This window comes from Drosophila teissieri, chromosome 2L, assembly GCF_016746235.2.
Source record: "Drosophila teissieri strain GT53w chromosome 2L, Prin_Dtei_1.1, whole genome shotgun sequence".
Classification (NCBI taxonomy): Eukaryota; Metazoa; Arthropoda; class Insecta; order Diptera; family Drosophilidae; genus Drosophila; species Drosophila teissieri.
In genome coordinates, this window is record NC_053029.1 from 14,075,704 (window position 1) to 14,090,919 (window position 15,216).

At 40.2% G+C, this 15,216-nt stretch overlaps 4 protein-coding genes across 5 annotated transcripts; 2 read left to right on the plus strand and 2 right to left on the minus strand.

Annotated features, from left to right (window-relative positions):
- Window positions 1-1,419: 1,419 nt before the first annotated feature.
- Window positions 1,420-6,771, plus strand: LOC122625812 (transmembrane protease serine 9-like). The gene is made up of 5 exons (XM_043805864.1): window positions 1,420-1,630; window positions 4,860-5,976; window positions 6,033-6,168; window positions 6,260-6,556; window positions 6,616-6,771. The coding sequence occupies exons 1-5, from the start codon at window positions 1,420-1,422 to the stop codon at window positions 6,769-6,771; spliced, it is 1,917 nt and encodes a 638-aa protein (XP_043661799.1).
- A 145-nt stretch (window positions 6,772-6,916) lies between these two features.
- On the plus strand, window positions 6,917-7,828 carry LOC122626397 (N-alpha-acetyltransferase 20-like). The gene is made up of 2 exons (XM_043806643.1): window positions 6,917-6,982; window positions 7,039-7,828. The coding sequence occupies exon 2, from the start codon at window positions 7,148-7,150 to the stop codon at window positions 7,760-7,762; it is 615 nt and encodes a 204-aa protein (XP_043662578.1). The 5' UTR covers window positions 6,917-6,982; window positions 7,039-7,147; the 3' UTR covers window positions 7,763-7,828.
- A 695-nt stretch (window positions 7,829-8,523) lies between these two features.
- On the minus strand, window positions 8,524-9,129 carry LOC122626521 (N-alpha-acetyltransferase 20-like). 2 transcript variants are annotated; one of them, XM_043806812.1, is made up of 2 exons: window positions 9,070-9,129; window positions 8,524-9,007 (listed from the first exon to the last, which is right to left on the minus strand). In XM_043806812.1, the coding sequence occupies exon 2, from the start codon at window positions 8,856-8,858 to the stop codon at window positions 8,574-8,576; it is 285 nt and encodes a 94-aa protein (XP_043662747.1). In that variant the 5' UTR covers window positions 8,859-9,007; window positions 9,070-9,129; the 3' UTR covers window positions 8,524-8,573. The 2 variants fall into 2 exon arrangements, with proteins under 2 accessions (XP_043662747.1, XP_043662746.1); XM_043806811.1 differs by having other exon boundaries at window positions 8,524-9,113.
- A 5,653-nt stretch (window positions 9,130-14,782) lies between these two features.
- LOC122626607 lies at window positions 14,783-15,210 on the minus strand. Its single transcript, XM_043806925.1, has one exon. It carries the CDS (start codon window positions 15,191-15,193, stop codon window positions 14,870-14,872), a length of 324 nt encoding a protein of 107 aa, XP_043662860.1. The 5' UTR covers window positions 15,194-15,210; the 3' UTR covers window positions 14,783-14,869.
- Between the last annotated feature and the right edge of the window lie 6 nt (window positions 15,211-15,216).

The window sequence follows — 15,216 nt, forward strand, 5'->3', positions numbered from 1 at the left end:
CAAGGCTTCCAATTACCAACAGTTAGTTGGCAAAATATTGAAGCACAATTATCCCGCAAAGGTCCAGGCCGTGACACTTAACTTTCCATCGATCAATATATGGAGCTTGGGTCGAGTGCTTTTTTATTGAAAAGATCTGACCGATTCTTAGGAAACAATTGACTTAATTTGTGATGCTTCTAACACCTAAGGCGCCGCCCAAACTCAGCGCTAATAATAAGATGGAAATTAATACCTGATCAGTGCTGATTATTTTTAAATCCTGAGACAAGAGGTATCCTCCGTACAACCGGTAAAATGCTCGCTAAACGTCGTAAACTTGGCTATGTTATATACTAAAAACACTTACATCAGTCGCTGAATTCAAACGGGTCTACTTCTACTCACCTGGTGGAAAATGAAGATCCCGATGCATTATGCACCTTGGAATTTAAATGGAAACTTAATCCAGTCATGCAGTGAGAGATTAAAATGGCATGTTATGGAAAATCTTGTTTCAATTATAGAATATGTTGTTCATAAATTTTAAAATAATAATAAGACAAATAATTATAATTATTATGTTGGTGATAAAAAGCAAACAATCAATTATACAATCATTATAACATTTTATTATTATTATTCCTATACTATGGATTTTGTTTTTACTGTTAAATTTTTTTTCATGCATATTAATGGCCAACTGAGCCAGAACGAGAAGATGCAACCGCATCTGGATTTTTCTTTTAATAGTATGCAGTCGCGCAACTTCCCGGCGGCTGTTCAGTCTGATTTGGTGCGTGTTCCGGATCGGATTCGGGATCGGGATCGGTATCGGGATCGGAACCGGGTTAGAAGACAGACTGCCTGGTGGGCAATGGAAATGGAGGCGTTGCTGGAACTAGTTTACTCGTAGTTTAGTGACCAGCGTCGCGTGTGCATTAGAAGGCGGCCCAATAAGTCGGCCAAAAGTGATCCGGCGAAAGAAACGCGTTCATAATTGACATTTCTGCTGCTCCGGCCACAACATTTCTGCCGACGTCGCTGCCTCCGTCGTCGTTTTGGCAACGGAGCTGTTAACCAATCCCCAGAACCTCTGTTGGCTCAGAAGCGATCGGACCTTCGAGCCAAAAAGACGGTCCTGTCCGTCTAACGCACGAGTACTTCAAGTCAAGAATCGAGTATCGAGTACCGAGTACCGCGATCCAGAGCAAGTCCGAGTATAAGTCCGAGAATTTCGTCTTCGGGATCGTAGTCGTGGTCAGGTGAATGCCATCGGGGCAACGTGCCTGGCATTCCAGAAGAGATATATATTCTGAGTCGCGATTCGTGTTGGCGGTTCTTAATACAATATAGCAGTCAATTTATATATGGTCTGCTCCGTTCAAAACGAAAACAAATTGGGAAGATATAACCGCAGCGAAAGCAACAAATATCAAAATGTTTGCATTTTTGCCAGTTTTATTACTTTGTGTGCATTTGCTGCATTTTAAAATCATCTCGGGAGCAGATCTCCCATCCGTTTCGGGAGGGGCACTAGCTCCAGCTCCTGTGTGGCCAAATGGTGAAATAAACGCGGCGCCCGAGGCAGGATTCTTTAAAGCCAATGCCAATGCCACAGCTGAGGAAAATCTAGGGGGAACGGTGGTGGGTAAGTGATATGACTTGATTCAAGGAATGCGAACAGAAGCACAAGTCGGTTGAAATGTAATCGAAAGACTTAAGGCACAAACTCTGAAATTATTGTATAACTGGCGCCCCAAAAAATTGTGTTTACCAGAAATATATATTTATATATATTTGTATAAACATTAAAATTTTTTCAAATTATAAAGTTTTGAAAAAAGATACAACCTACAAATCTTTCTCTTTGCTTTTAAAAATGTTGAACAATAGGAACTATGCAATTTCTATAAGCCTTAAATTTTTTAATTTTCTGTGTAAACCGGATAATATCTTTTTAAGAACATTAAGTACGTATTTTGTATTCCCTAATTTGTTGTATTACATTTCGTTTAATAGCCTAGAAATTATTATTGGAATAGAATATATAGTTTCAGTCACTCTTCGAAATACGTCACTATTATAAAATGAGGTTCAACGACACCGAAATAACACTTTTCTGATTCGACAATAGAATTTATGCGCGGCACGCACCAAGCATTACTTGTATGACCTTCAGAAATCTATAAATCGCTTAAGGTTTGAGGGGAAAATGCGACATTTGGCTCTACGAGTGAGTGTACTCAACATTGTTTACCTTATACCCACATAGATGGCTTGTCGCTAGGCACTGCCCTTTAGGCCAGTTATAGAGAACTTTCTATTGCAAAAACAACTGGAACTCATGTAGGAGTGAATATTGAGATCAGCTTCGTCGCTTGTCGATCGTGTTCAGTCGCCTGTCAATGTCCCCGCCAATCTATTCTCGTTTATTTACGGCCAACAATTAGACAATTAGACAGCACTTTTGATGGAGAGGCGTGATCTGTGGTGATGTCTTTTCGGGGCGACGACATAAGCCTATTAATTTGGGATGCCCCGCAGATTGGGCCATAAACGAATGCCATATAAAAGGCAATAAGCCGACACCTTTCGCGGACTCAACAAGCCATATTCATTAAAAATTAATTTTATTTGCATTTCGTTCACATTGCTCGATTGAAATCGCGATAAATATTCTTTATATGACCGTTGGTCATATAAAATTTACAGGCCTCCATAAAGTAGAACTCCAGCTCGACTTCTCTGGCATCCTGCGTCGGAATTCAGGTTTTCAGTAGCACATGAGCTGTAACGGTCTCGCAGACCTTGAACTTGTAACTTGCCCCTGATTCTTAGTTAACGCTTTGCAAGTCTTTTGCATCAAGTGTTAACGATTTGCACCGAAAACCAGTTGAACTTCGGTTTGGGTGTGTTTCGAGGATCATTCAAGTTATAAGAACTTGAAAGAAGCAGTCAGGTGTTACTTATGTAGCTATGTTAAAGTAATAATAAATTACTGTTCTTCAAAACTTCAACAGTTAGCTTAGTGTAATATTTTCCTAAATAAATGTAATATTGTAAAAAAATGCAAAACCTAATCTGCCTTCTTAAGCATTTCATAAAACATATCTAGTTACTCATTTGCTTCAATTGGTACATTACTTCGCTAAATTTTCTTGTATATAAAGTGTAAGTCCTACATAAACTGCTCTAGTTCTTTTTAAAATAATATGCAATTCTTTTTGCGCAGCATTTATGTATATTTAATTATTTTTATAAGAAGTATAAACATTCTCAGATTTTTTAGACGTGATAAGTGTGTCGAATTCAAAGCAGAACCTCCGATCAATCAAAGGGGATTTGTTGCCTCTGACAGCTTGTCATAACAATTTAAAAAGAATCAAAGTAATGTCGAGTAAGCTATAAACAAAAAGACACCAGTTTTTAACGATATTTGGGGCAAATGAGTAATATTTCGGTGACTTTCTTTGGGGATCCACACAAACATAGGCTTCATTTAACAATTCCTTTTAAGTGAGTCACGACTGGCTTAGCACTTTTGGCTGGTTGTAGGATTTATATTGTTAAATGAAACCATTTTTCAGAAAACCAAAAAGATATGCATATTCATTACCGATGCGTATCACGACCTGAACGTATTCTTCATTACGACTTGTGTCAGTAAAGCAAGAGCCACGTGCAGATTTCTTAGACTTCCCAGTGACAAATTGCTTTAATGCTCGATTTAGAATCAATAAAACTTACACCCCAACGAAAGCACTAAGGTTTTTTAAAGCCTGTCAACAAGATCGTTTAAATTAATCGCCACAAAAGCAAATAGCTCGTTAGGAATAAAGCCCAAGATAAGCTGAGCATACCGCTTATTTAGTCAAATTTTATGCGCTGCCGAGCCATTCGATGTTCGAACTATATTTGTGGGCCAGAAGCTGACCAAAACATGCGTAATAAATTAAAAATATGGCAAATTCATGCTAAATAGCAACAACAATCTCTCTACGATAAAATCAGAGAATAGCCGGCAACCTGAACAAAGGCCTAGACCAATTTTAAGAAGCCGCCAACGAACATGACAAATATATGACAATTGACAGTAGAAAGTTGCCGCAGTGGGGGGCAAGTTCAGCATCTGTGAAATGGCACAGCAATTGTCATTCCGTGTGGAAAGAGCTTAAGTTTATTGTCAATATTCTGGCCAGCGAAATATGTCAAAATATTGAGTAATCACTCTCGACTGGCGGAGAAGCGTGGTGGACCCAAAACTCGAAACGTGAACGAATGTTAAGCAAATATTGGCTTGGTCTTTTCTCCACTCATATCTGTTTTTTGTTATTTGGGTGCTTTGTCAATAGCGCGACAGATTGGCCAAAAAATGGGTTGTAAAGTACCACAGTTTTGGTTAGACAATTGCGTATGTAGCTCAAATCTTTGCAGGGGTCAACAAACTCTGATCTCGAGTGCCCCTAGAAACGATCAGCAGTTCGCCAAGTGCCACACATATATTTTCCAAATATAGAATGATTACTTCATTTATGTTACACCCGAAACTTACACATATATTTAGGTTAAGCACAATTTTCTAATTAATTTAAAATGCAGCTAGTTAAAATTTAATATATTTTATTACTACTTTTAAGGTTAACATTTAATAAAGTATTCACAACCTAAACTGGAATATTTCCGTTTAGATATTTAGTGCCTCTCTACTAATTAGGTTTTTTTGTAATTCGTTATAAGTTTTTCTTTAGTTACTACAAATGGAATATGTTATTAGTGTAAGTATATAAAATATTTAGAAAACTGTATGGTTCTCCTTACTTGAGTTTTTAGCTTCTTTTCTTTAAATTTTATTTCTGAACCCTCTTTTTTTCCTGCAGATGCCTCAGCGCCAAATCTTAATCGCCAGCGACGTCAGTTCTTCTTCGATCCGAACATTTTGCTATGGCAAGGAGCTCTCGGAGCCTCGGGCGTTTCTGGTGGCTGGGGTCCTGGCGAGGGATCCAAGTGCTTGACATCCCGTGGCCAACCAGGTGTGTGTGTGCGCATCGATGGGTGTCGCCAGTACTACAGGCTGGCCCGCCAGTTATCCTTCTTCACCCTGCGGCAGTGGCCACAGTCGAATGGCCTTGGCCTGAACGGCAATATGTGCAACTTCTTCGATCTGCTGGGAAGGGTTAACAATGGCATTTGCTGCACGGACATTGATGCCAACAGTTTTGGGGTGTTTCCACTGCCTGGAACTACGACCACGACTACGGAGAAGCCTTCAGTGGTGGCTGACGAGGAGGACAGGGAACATCTGATTCCCGAGGGAGAAGTGGAGGGTGAATATCCTGCGGATGCTCCTCGACCGGAGGATCCCATTGACAATGGGAACAGTGTGGAGGATATGCCGGACTTCCAGGACGTCAACACGATTGAGGGTAATCCCCCAGAAGCAGATCCAAAACCAGAAGCAGAACCGGTGGAACCGGTGGAGCAGCCTGTTCCCACACAGCCAGCGTCTACCATTAATCCCTACCAGTGGCCCTTTGGCTCCTTTGCGGGCGGCCAGTGGCCACCAGCGCTACCAACCCATCCACCCACAACGGGGGGATGGCCCCCACCGCTGCCCACCCATCCGCCAAACCACCATTATCCTACGCATCCCACCACAGGCGGCGTTCCAAGCACCAAGCGCACCACTCCAAGACCCACAAGCCCCACCAGACCGACAACCACCAGGCGACCCACTTATCCTGCTTATCCCTCGCCGGTTACAACCACGACAACTACGAGGCGTCCTGTGAGCGGAACTAGTCCGGAGGGACTCCCGCTGCAGTGCGGCAATAAGAACCCAGTGACGCCCGACCAGGAGCGGATTGTTGGCGGCATCAATGCCGGTCCACACGAATTTCCCTGGATAGCTGTGCTCTTCAAGTCGGGAAAGCAGTTCTGCGGCGGCAGTCTAATTACCAATAGCCACATTCTCACCGCAGCTCACTGTGTGGCACGGTCAGAAAAAACTTCGAGTCCTTAAAGAATATCTTTAAAACTTGTTGCTGTTTCAGCATGACCTCGTGGGATGTGGCGGCCTTGACAGCCAATCTGGGTGACTACAACATCGGCACGGACTTTGAGGTGCAGCATGTGTCGCGCAGGATCAAGCGTCTTGTGCGCCACAAGGGTTTCGAATTCAGCACCTTGGTAAGTGAACTACTCTATCTTACTATCTATCCTCTGAGTTTAGTAATGATCTACATTGAATTCAAATGACAAACGGCCTAACTCTTTCCAGCACAACGACGTGGCCGTACTGACGCTGAGTGAACCGGTGCCCTTCACCAGGGAGATCCAACCGATCTGTCTGCCCACCTCGCCCTCGCAGCAATCCCGATCGTACAGTGGCCAAGTGGCCACCGTGGCCGGCTGGGGAAGTCTTCGGGAGAATGGTCCTCAGCCCTCCATCCTGCAGAAGGTGGACATTCCCATCTGGACAAATGCCGAGTGCGCCAGGAAGTATGGACGTGCCGCACCTGGTGGAATCATCGAGTCGATGATATGCGCTGGTCAGGCAGCCAAGGATTCCTGCAGTGTAAGTGAAGACATATATCCTATTAGTCAGAAGGATTCTCCGACTGATATCATCTACAGGGCGACTCTGGTGGACCGATGGTCATCAATGATGGTGGACGATACACGCAGGTGGGAATCGTGTCCTGGGGCATTGGCTGCGGCAAGGGTCAATATCCTGGCGTCTACACTCGTGTCACTTCGCTGCTGCCTTGGATCTACAAGAACATTAAATAAATATAGGATTCCGATTAGTCTAAGACGTGATATGCTGCAATATATTAAGAGCGACCGATTTAATAAAATGTCAACATTATTGTAGACCTAGACTTTTGAAATGCCAAAAGTATGCCGGGTTTTTGTGTCAAGTTGTCTTCTTTTCAAGAGCAATAAGAAGAAATAGTGTAAAAGCTCGTAAGTTGTCGGCGATTTCAAGATCTTTCAGAAGGTATTCAAGATACTCACTTCCAACATACTCACTAGTTTAAATTGTATTTTATACAGTAGGGCAATTGTATTGGTACATAAATTGTAAGTGAGAGATATATATTGCACATTAACAAAGTAATATTGATCAAAAAAAGGAACAAATTTTATTAAATATCTGCGAGTCATGACTGCTTCGCGACTGTTTGTTCTCGAAGATATGTTCAAGTTTAACCATATTGTGATGGACCCCTTGGTGGAAGTGTACTCCTTGCCGTTCCTGATTCCCAAGATTCTGGAGTCGCCCGAACTGGTTATTGCGGCCGATGCTCCTGGCAACCGTCTCATAGGCTTCATCCTGGGGACACGGGTCGAGGATGCGGCTGAATTTTTAAGAGACGGAAAGCATATGAGCTGGAGTCATGGACACATCTCTGCTCTGGCTGTGGCCCATGATTATCGAAAACAGGGATTGGCTACTCGGCTCTTAGCAACTGTTAGGGATTTGTTGGATCGTCAGAGGGGCTTCTATGTAGATCTATTTGTGCGGGAAAAGAATACAAATGCCATTGGGCTCTACGAGTCCCTGGGCTATGTGAAATATCGCTGGATGCCTCAGTTTTATGCCGACGACCATGGGTATGAAATGCGACTGCCCCTGTCCCGCGATGTGGATAGGAAGTCCCTAGAGGGAATTATGATTAACAAACTCTTCAGTTTCGGCAATAAGCTGTACTATCTGCTGATGCTGTACATATTCGGAATTGCCAGTATAATTATTGGTGGCAAAATGGTGGAATAGGCAATGGTAGCTGCACAAAACTATCCAACTTTATTTGGCATCAAAATATATACATCAATTAAAGCATTTAGGAAACATCCAGAAAAAGTTCATTGCACTCGCCCGCCATCATTCAACTAAAAGTTTGACCAAATCGCTGAAAGTAAAAAATGAAGACCAGAGAATGTATGTCAGAAAGCATATGGAAACAAGATTTGTTTATATGACAACATTGAACCAGAATTTTCAAATGCTCTGCGTTTCAAGTTGCGCAAAATGGCAAATTGTGAGAATCATTGCGCGTGTTTCAGACACATGCCCCAGCCAGACTACACTTTATATTTAAATATATACATTTTCTAATTTGTTTGCTTTTGAGAAATGTAGCTAATAAAAAAGACAACAACGAAAGCCTTGACCATCTCGAAACGGAAATTTGCAATTGAATTTGGTTGGCAAACGACACGAACATCAATGCGTTTGGGTGAAAGAACATATATATGTACATATATGCATTGCCAACATTAGAGTGGACCTTAGCTAACAGTGGGGAATGAAGTTTTCTTTTGGATTAATTTAAAGAGATTCTAAAGAAATATTTGTCCTACCCTGTAGTAGAAGTATGAGTGATAACCCAAAAAGTCATATATTCTACATGACTGATGTCCACCCTACTTAACATTTTTCTCTATTTCGACCTATAGTTCGGCTCTGTGCGTCAACGGAAATTGATCTTCCTTTCAAAAAATCCACCTCAATGGATGTTCTTTAATTAGCTTTGCAATCCAAAAAAAACTTTTAATTTACTCTGATGGCACCCCGATTGTGCTGCTTATTGAACTTCCAAAGGACGGCGAACGTACTTTCTCAATTCGTAGGCATTTTCCGGCATAGGGTCATCCGGATAATAGTCCGCGAATGTTTGCCAATGAGCATAGCCCATGGAGGTATACAATTGATAAGCAGCCTGATTGCTGGTTCGCATAAAGAGGTTTACGTAGGAAGCTCCTTTGAGGTCTGAGGCCATAAAGAAGTAATCCATGAGAGCTGTGGCCAGTCCAAGACGTCGATACTCGGGTGACACAGTCAATGCTGCCACATGACCATAGGGTTCCATAGGGTTCTTGACCTGATACTGGCCGAATATATAACCCAAGGGTCTGGCATCAGGACCTGGAGCTTCGGCCACCTGGGAAAGTCCTGGAAACTGCGAGAGGTGCTTCACAAAGAAGGTCAGGCTGTAGACCTCGGTGAGAGCATCGAAAACTAAAGAGTTAATTTTGAACAAATCATCGAATCGCATTTCCCGAAAGCTAGTCATCACTTACAACAAATTTGATCATACACAGAATGTAGTTTTACTCTTTTTTAGATAACTCATAGATTGACAAACTAGTGGCCTGCTTCATCTCTTTACTATATCCATTCACTGCCAGGGTTATTTGTTGGGGTTATGGACCACACCCGATAAACATAATCAAGCCGGACAGTCGAAAGTCTTCGCACACGAGAATCGAAAATTATTTCTCGATCTTCTAATGAATGAGGTTAATGTTCGAGGCACTCGTTGGTTGACTCAGCGCCCTGTGCGCTTTTCAAAGATCTATTTATACGATTTAATGGCGCATTTTGCACAAAAATAAATAAAAGTACAAACCGATATTTGTCTTTATACTATGTATGCCTACATTTATATGCAAGCCCACAATATCTTAGTAAAGAGGCACAGGTCTATTTATAATCGAGAGGCATCATCCCAGTTTGTTATGCTTTTCCATTTCCCCTGGACAGGTGGTCCAGTCGGGAACTTGTAAATATAAATGTAAAATGCTAGCGCTAAAAATGAAAATCGTCTAACCGTCTGAAGAAAAATGATTTGCTAATTCCCCAGCATCGCTCTTTTCCCTTGTTTAGAATACATACATTAACATCTACACACTGGCTCGTTTCGTTCAGCGGTCTTTTTGTGTTATTTATTTTTCAAGCATATGTGATTTATAATGATTTATCATAAGATTTGGCTGGCAGACGCGACCAGAACAACCAAATGGAATCATTCACATTGCGTAGCGGCTCTTTTGTTTGTTTTCTCCGAGCCAACTCTTTATGGGTGGAATACTGAAATTTCAGATTGCAGTTTCTTATTTTCTGCTCTATCACTCAATAAATTTATAGAATATCTATAGGTTGATTTATGTCTAAAAATAGACAAATTTTATAAAATCTAAATTTCAATCAATATTCAACAAGTGGAATTTCTATAACTTGCCAAAACATTACAAAACCATGAACATTGTTTGGGAAATCTGTCCTAATTCGTTCAATAAAAGTGCACTGCCGATCAAAATCCTAGAGCCAGTCAAGTGTGATATGTGGGAGTATCAGTAATTTATTTGAGTGCATTGCGCATTAACTCGACGATGATCGGCCCTGGGTGTAAATACATTATTAGAATTATTGTGTGGATCGGAAAAGAGGAGAACAATAAGTACAAACGTCCGCGGGCTTTCTCAACTTTTGGGTTTCTTTTATTTAAATAAACTCAAAATTCATCGAATTTTCCGAGCAGACGCACTTTACACATGCTCACAAGTACGCACACAGTCGCACTGTGACCACTACAAACACACGAGAATAGACACGGACATGACCGATGGTCGAATAGAATATGTACTGAATAAGAAGGAGCATTTATTTCGAAATGTGAAATGTGCTTTTCGGCTTTTCGGCCGAGAAAATTTCGTGTGCGAATTCAGTGCGACTTGGGCTGCTAACTTGAACGCGTTGCAAACGAGAAAACCATCCGAAATAAAGAAATTTTCAACTAGAAACTAACACATAGATATATCTATACCATCTAGCTGGGCTGTCTATATATACGAATATATATAGATTTAGATACGAGTATTTTCTCTGGCAAAAGTGAGCAATGCGTCGTGCCGCGTTTTATAAATAGCAAATTACAAAATATCGAAAAGAACGTTGGTGAAAAGGGTTTCATAGTTTTGAAACAGTGCAAAACCCAAAACTCGTAGCCATACTAACTAGTTTCTATGTATATATGTACTTATGATAATCGACACGATATTAAACACATATGTATATTATATGCATATGTATGTACTTGTGGGAAAAACTATTTCCGAGTGGATCGCTTGTGTCCGTGCCGCAAATTATATAAGAACGCGTGATTTTTGATGCAAAATCATTTTCGATTTAATATTCATATTTTTAAATAATAATTTTCCATACATTTTTCAGTGTTTTTGTGTGCATAGGCGTCGTTTGCAAAATCTTTTCGTAGAACTTGCGTGCGTTTGGCGAAAACCAACGCCTACGACCAAATCTAAATATCGCGATTTCTTCCGACTGGCGGCTGTGTGTAGGCGTGGTGTAAAAGTGTTTTGAAGTTGAACTTGAAATACAGAAAAAGCGGCTGAAATGAGTTCTGGGTAAGTTTAAAATGTGGTGCTAGTTGAAGTTACTTTACTGCTAACAGAAAGCAGAAAACATAGTTTCAGTAACGAATATTTTCGCATTTCTGAAAAGAAACAAAAGACGTGAGCATTTTATAACTATTTACCACAATATTTCTATATTTTCTCAAAAACTAATAAAAAGTACGCACGATTTTTGCCGGGGAAAATCCAAATGGCACCACAATACATAAAACAGATGTAGATATTTAAGCAGAATTCAAAATATTAGTGCTGACTTGGGAATAATACAGTTAAAACAAAAATTTCGATCGTTTCAATATTGTTTTTTTCCACTCACTTTTACAGAAGAACGACAAACTAAGGGAATCATTTTGTTTCAATTATTGGAGATATTTAAAATCTTTTGAAATATTTTTGTTGCCTTGTGTTTTTACAACAGTTGGCTTTGTGAGTCTTTTAGGCAGTTTGCCCACCACTATTATTCTGACCACAGCTACTTATCTATAGTCTGAACATCTTTATGATCTCCGCTACAATTAAGGCTCACACATGAGTTTTTGAAGGCCATCGATGGCCTACGCCCACGCCCACACTCGAATCTCTTTATAATTTTTTTTTTTTTTTGGCTGGCCCCATGTTGCACGCGCTTTTTGGCAGGCGACACTTTCGGTGTTTTCCCCTGCTGTTCTAAGCGAATTAATTAATTAAATTTCCCATTTTTCTACAACATCTCACTCGGACCCAGTGCTTTTGCACAGTTCTGTGTTTTAGACCCGGCAGCAGCTGTCTTTTGGCTTTGTCTAGAAGCATTTGGCACACGTGTTGGGTATTTGGACGGCTGACGGCATTCACCGGAAGTTTCCTTCGGAGCCACGCACATCATAAAACACATTCACAAGAACCTTTCAAAACAAAAAGCTAGGAATTTGGCATAAAATGCATTTGTTTTATTTTTTTCTCGTTCCTCAGACAGCAGATTTTTTTTGCATTTCGCTGTTGACGTTGATGTGTGGCGCATAAATTTTCGGCACCCACGGAAATCCGCGATAATATATTAACAAAATTGGGTCAAGCATCAAGAAAAAACAAGAAGCACTAGGACCTCTATATGAATATTAAATTTCGGACTTTCTTAATTTTCATTGTTTATATTTTCCTCTCTGAAGTTTTGGTCTCAAATGAATTACGTATTGTCTTATAACAAGCTGCCTAGACGAAAGGCAATTTTCCACCGCCTGACTTTTGTCAAAACATCAAGTATACGCCACGTTTAACATATAAATGAAATTTCTATCTTGTAAGACCGCCATTCAACGACTATACGTACTTACAAATTTTACGTGTGAACTTGGAATAAATATTGACCATGTACACGTATTTAAAGTGTTCATGTTTATTTTAGTTTAAATTTTTTTCGCATTATAATGCCTGAGACTGTGATGCATTACCAGACATGACTTTGATTTTTGTCAACGACAATTATTTTCACACTTCTTTGTCGGTTTATTTTTCACTTTTGTTGATTGCGTAAATCAGGTGTGAGTTTATTTATTTTATACATTTTTGCATTTGTAAAATTCGTAAACAGATTTCTTGTCCCAAGTTCAAGTTGGTCGCAGTTGACCGTGAAATTTGTATGCGGAATAGGGTACTAAACTCAAAGGAAGATTCCCAAGTGGATAAGGCAGAAGAAATAAAACCACACCCATATGACAGTTCAACAGCATTGGGAATTGATTATTGGACAGCGATGTGAATGTACCTAGATCGTTCCCATGATAGTTGACTCAATGATTCACTTTGCCTTTATGACTCTGAATAAAAATTGATTGATGGGATAATCACAATAAATGTGCAGACGTATGTAGCTCACTAAAGACGCGTTTTCATAAACCAAATATCTTTTTTAAAACTTAGAACTCTGGTTATTTTTAAGATATGTGTACATACATTAAATATTCCAAATTTATAAAAAACCATCACATTATATTAAAAATTGTTTTCAGGAATTTTGTAAGAACTAAATCCATTTCTAAACTTATTGCTCAGACTTTTCCATGATTTTTATTATTTATTTGTTTTCACGGAAAATGGTTTGGATGTGCGTGATTTATTTCTTCACACTTTCTCCACAAACAAAAATCGATTTTCATGGCTGGTTTATTTTTTGAATTTTTACAAATCAATAACATGGCAATTTTTCAGCCAGCACCAATTCGAGCTGCAGGAAAATTTTGAAAAATCGAAAAAAGGCGCTGGCTGGATTTTGCTGCCTATCTGACCAAAAACGAGCGACGATGAATGACGACATGTGGTCATGTCGTTATAGGAAAAATATACAGAAATTCGCGTTTGTATGCGCATATACTCGTATGTATGTATGTGCATATATTCCGCAAGACATCTGAATGAGAAATATTACCGCCATCGATTGTGCAACGGGCTTTTGGGGCAGAGTCTGCGTTTCGCTTTCACCTGGGATCGCTGACGTTGACCCAGGCCAGATTAATATAAATAATTGCGAGTACCGACCAGACCCAAGCCAAAACCCAAACTCCAACCCAATCGCCAACCCAACGGCTCCCTGTCTGATGTGCTCATGTCATGCAATCAACGCAGCTAAATGACAAATGCAAAACGAGTTGCACACTCAAGTGGCCGTAGAAAGTGATGAATGGCTTCCCTGATTGCGTTTGTTTTTCTTTCATTTTTTTTCGTACGTAAAACTTTTTTCCCGTCGTTCAGATAGTTTTTCAAGGTCAGATACAACAAAAAAGCCAGAAATATCATAGTTTTACACACGCTCGTGCCTTCGGTGGTGGGTGCTGATGGGGAAAAGCTACTTTATTAGATTATCCATCTTTGTTTTTCCTTTTACTTTTCCCGAGCGATCGTTTTGTATTTAATGGGGTATAAATTCTGTTCGTTTTATGTTCGCAAAATTAAGTTTCTTATAAATAGCATCGCATCTTTGTATTTGTAAGTGTTTATGTTTTTTGCGTCTCTTTAATTTCACTATAGTTTGGGCTAATTTATGAGATTGTTCACCAGACCAACAGGCGTTGATCTAAACATATGCAGTTGAATATAGTATTTAATTATTTAATGATTTCTTTAAATATATATTTTAATGAGTTTAAATAATTATTTATCCAAATCGAAGATACTAATTGGAAACAGCAAAAAATTCGTTTAATAATAAGGCTATATTGTTTTTAAAAATTGTTTATAAACAGAATCAGTTTTTAATCGCGGTTGCATTGACATGAGAATAGAATAGTGTCCCACTGCAACCAAGTGGGTCACTATATGAAACGAAAGTGAAAAGAGAAAATGAAACGAAATTGTTATTCAAAAAGAGCACAGCAACATTTAACACATAATTAAAAATCCCATTCTTCACGGTCAGAAGAAATGACTCTAGTATTTTCCGCCATCAGAGGCCTGTGGCTAACTAATTAGATGCCCTCATGATTGATGCCTGCACAAAACCAAATATCTCTGTCTGACCCAGTTTCTGGCCAGCCAAAACAGAAATATTGAATGAATAGGGAAACCAATTTTACTGACAGTTCTTTGAGGAAAGAATATTATTGACAGCCACTCGAATTTCAAGTGTGCGTCAATTGGCGGCGCAGCACTTAAGTGTTTATTGAACCAAATGAGTCACTCATTCGGACACCTTTTGCTAGGCGTCCACTTCGAAGAGGTCGGGTTCACCGTGTAGCACGATCTTGACGAAGATCCTCCGCTGCTTTCCGGAGAGGCACAGCTCCCGGATGTCCGTGGCCGTGTAGAGGAGGTAGTCCGTGTTGCAATACAGCCGATCCTCGCTGTCCTTCAATGGACTGTCCAGGGAATTGCGGAGGCAACGCAATCCGTGCTTCTCGTGGGCGTGGGAACCGTCGAGGAGTGTTACATTAGCACTCACCAGCCGGGAGGCCACGGGACTCACCAGGTAGAATATGTAGGCCTGTTCCGTGTTCAGGACAGGAGGACTCACATAAAGCATCAGTATAATGGGCAATTGGTGGA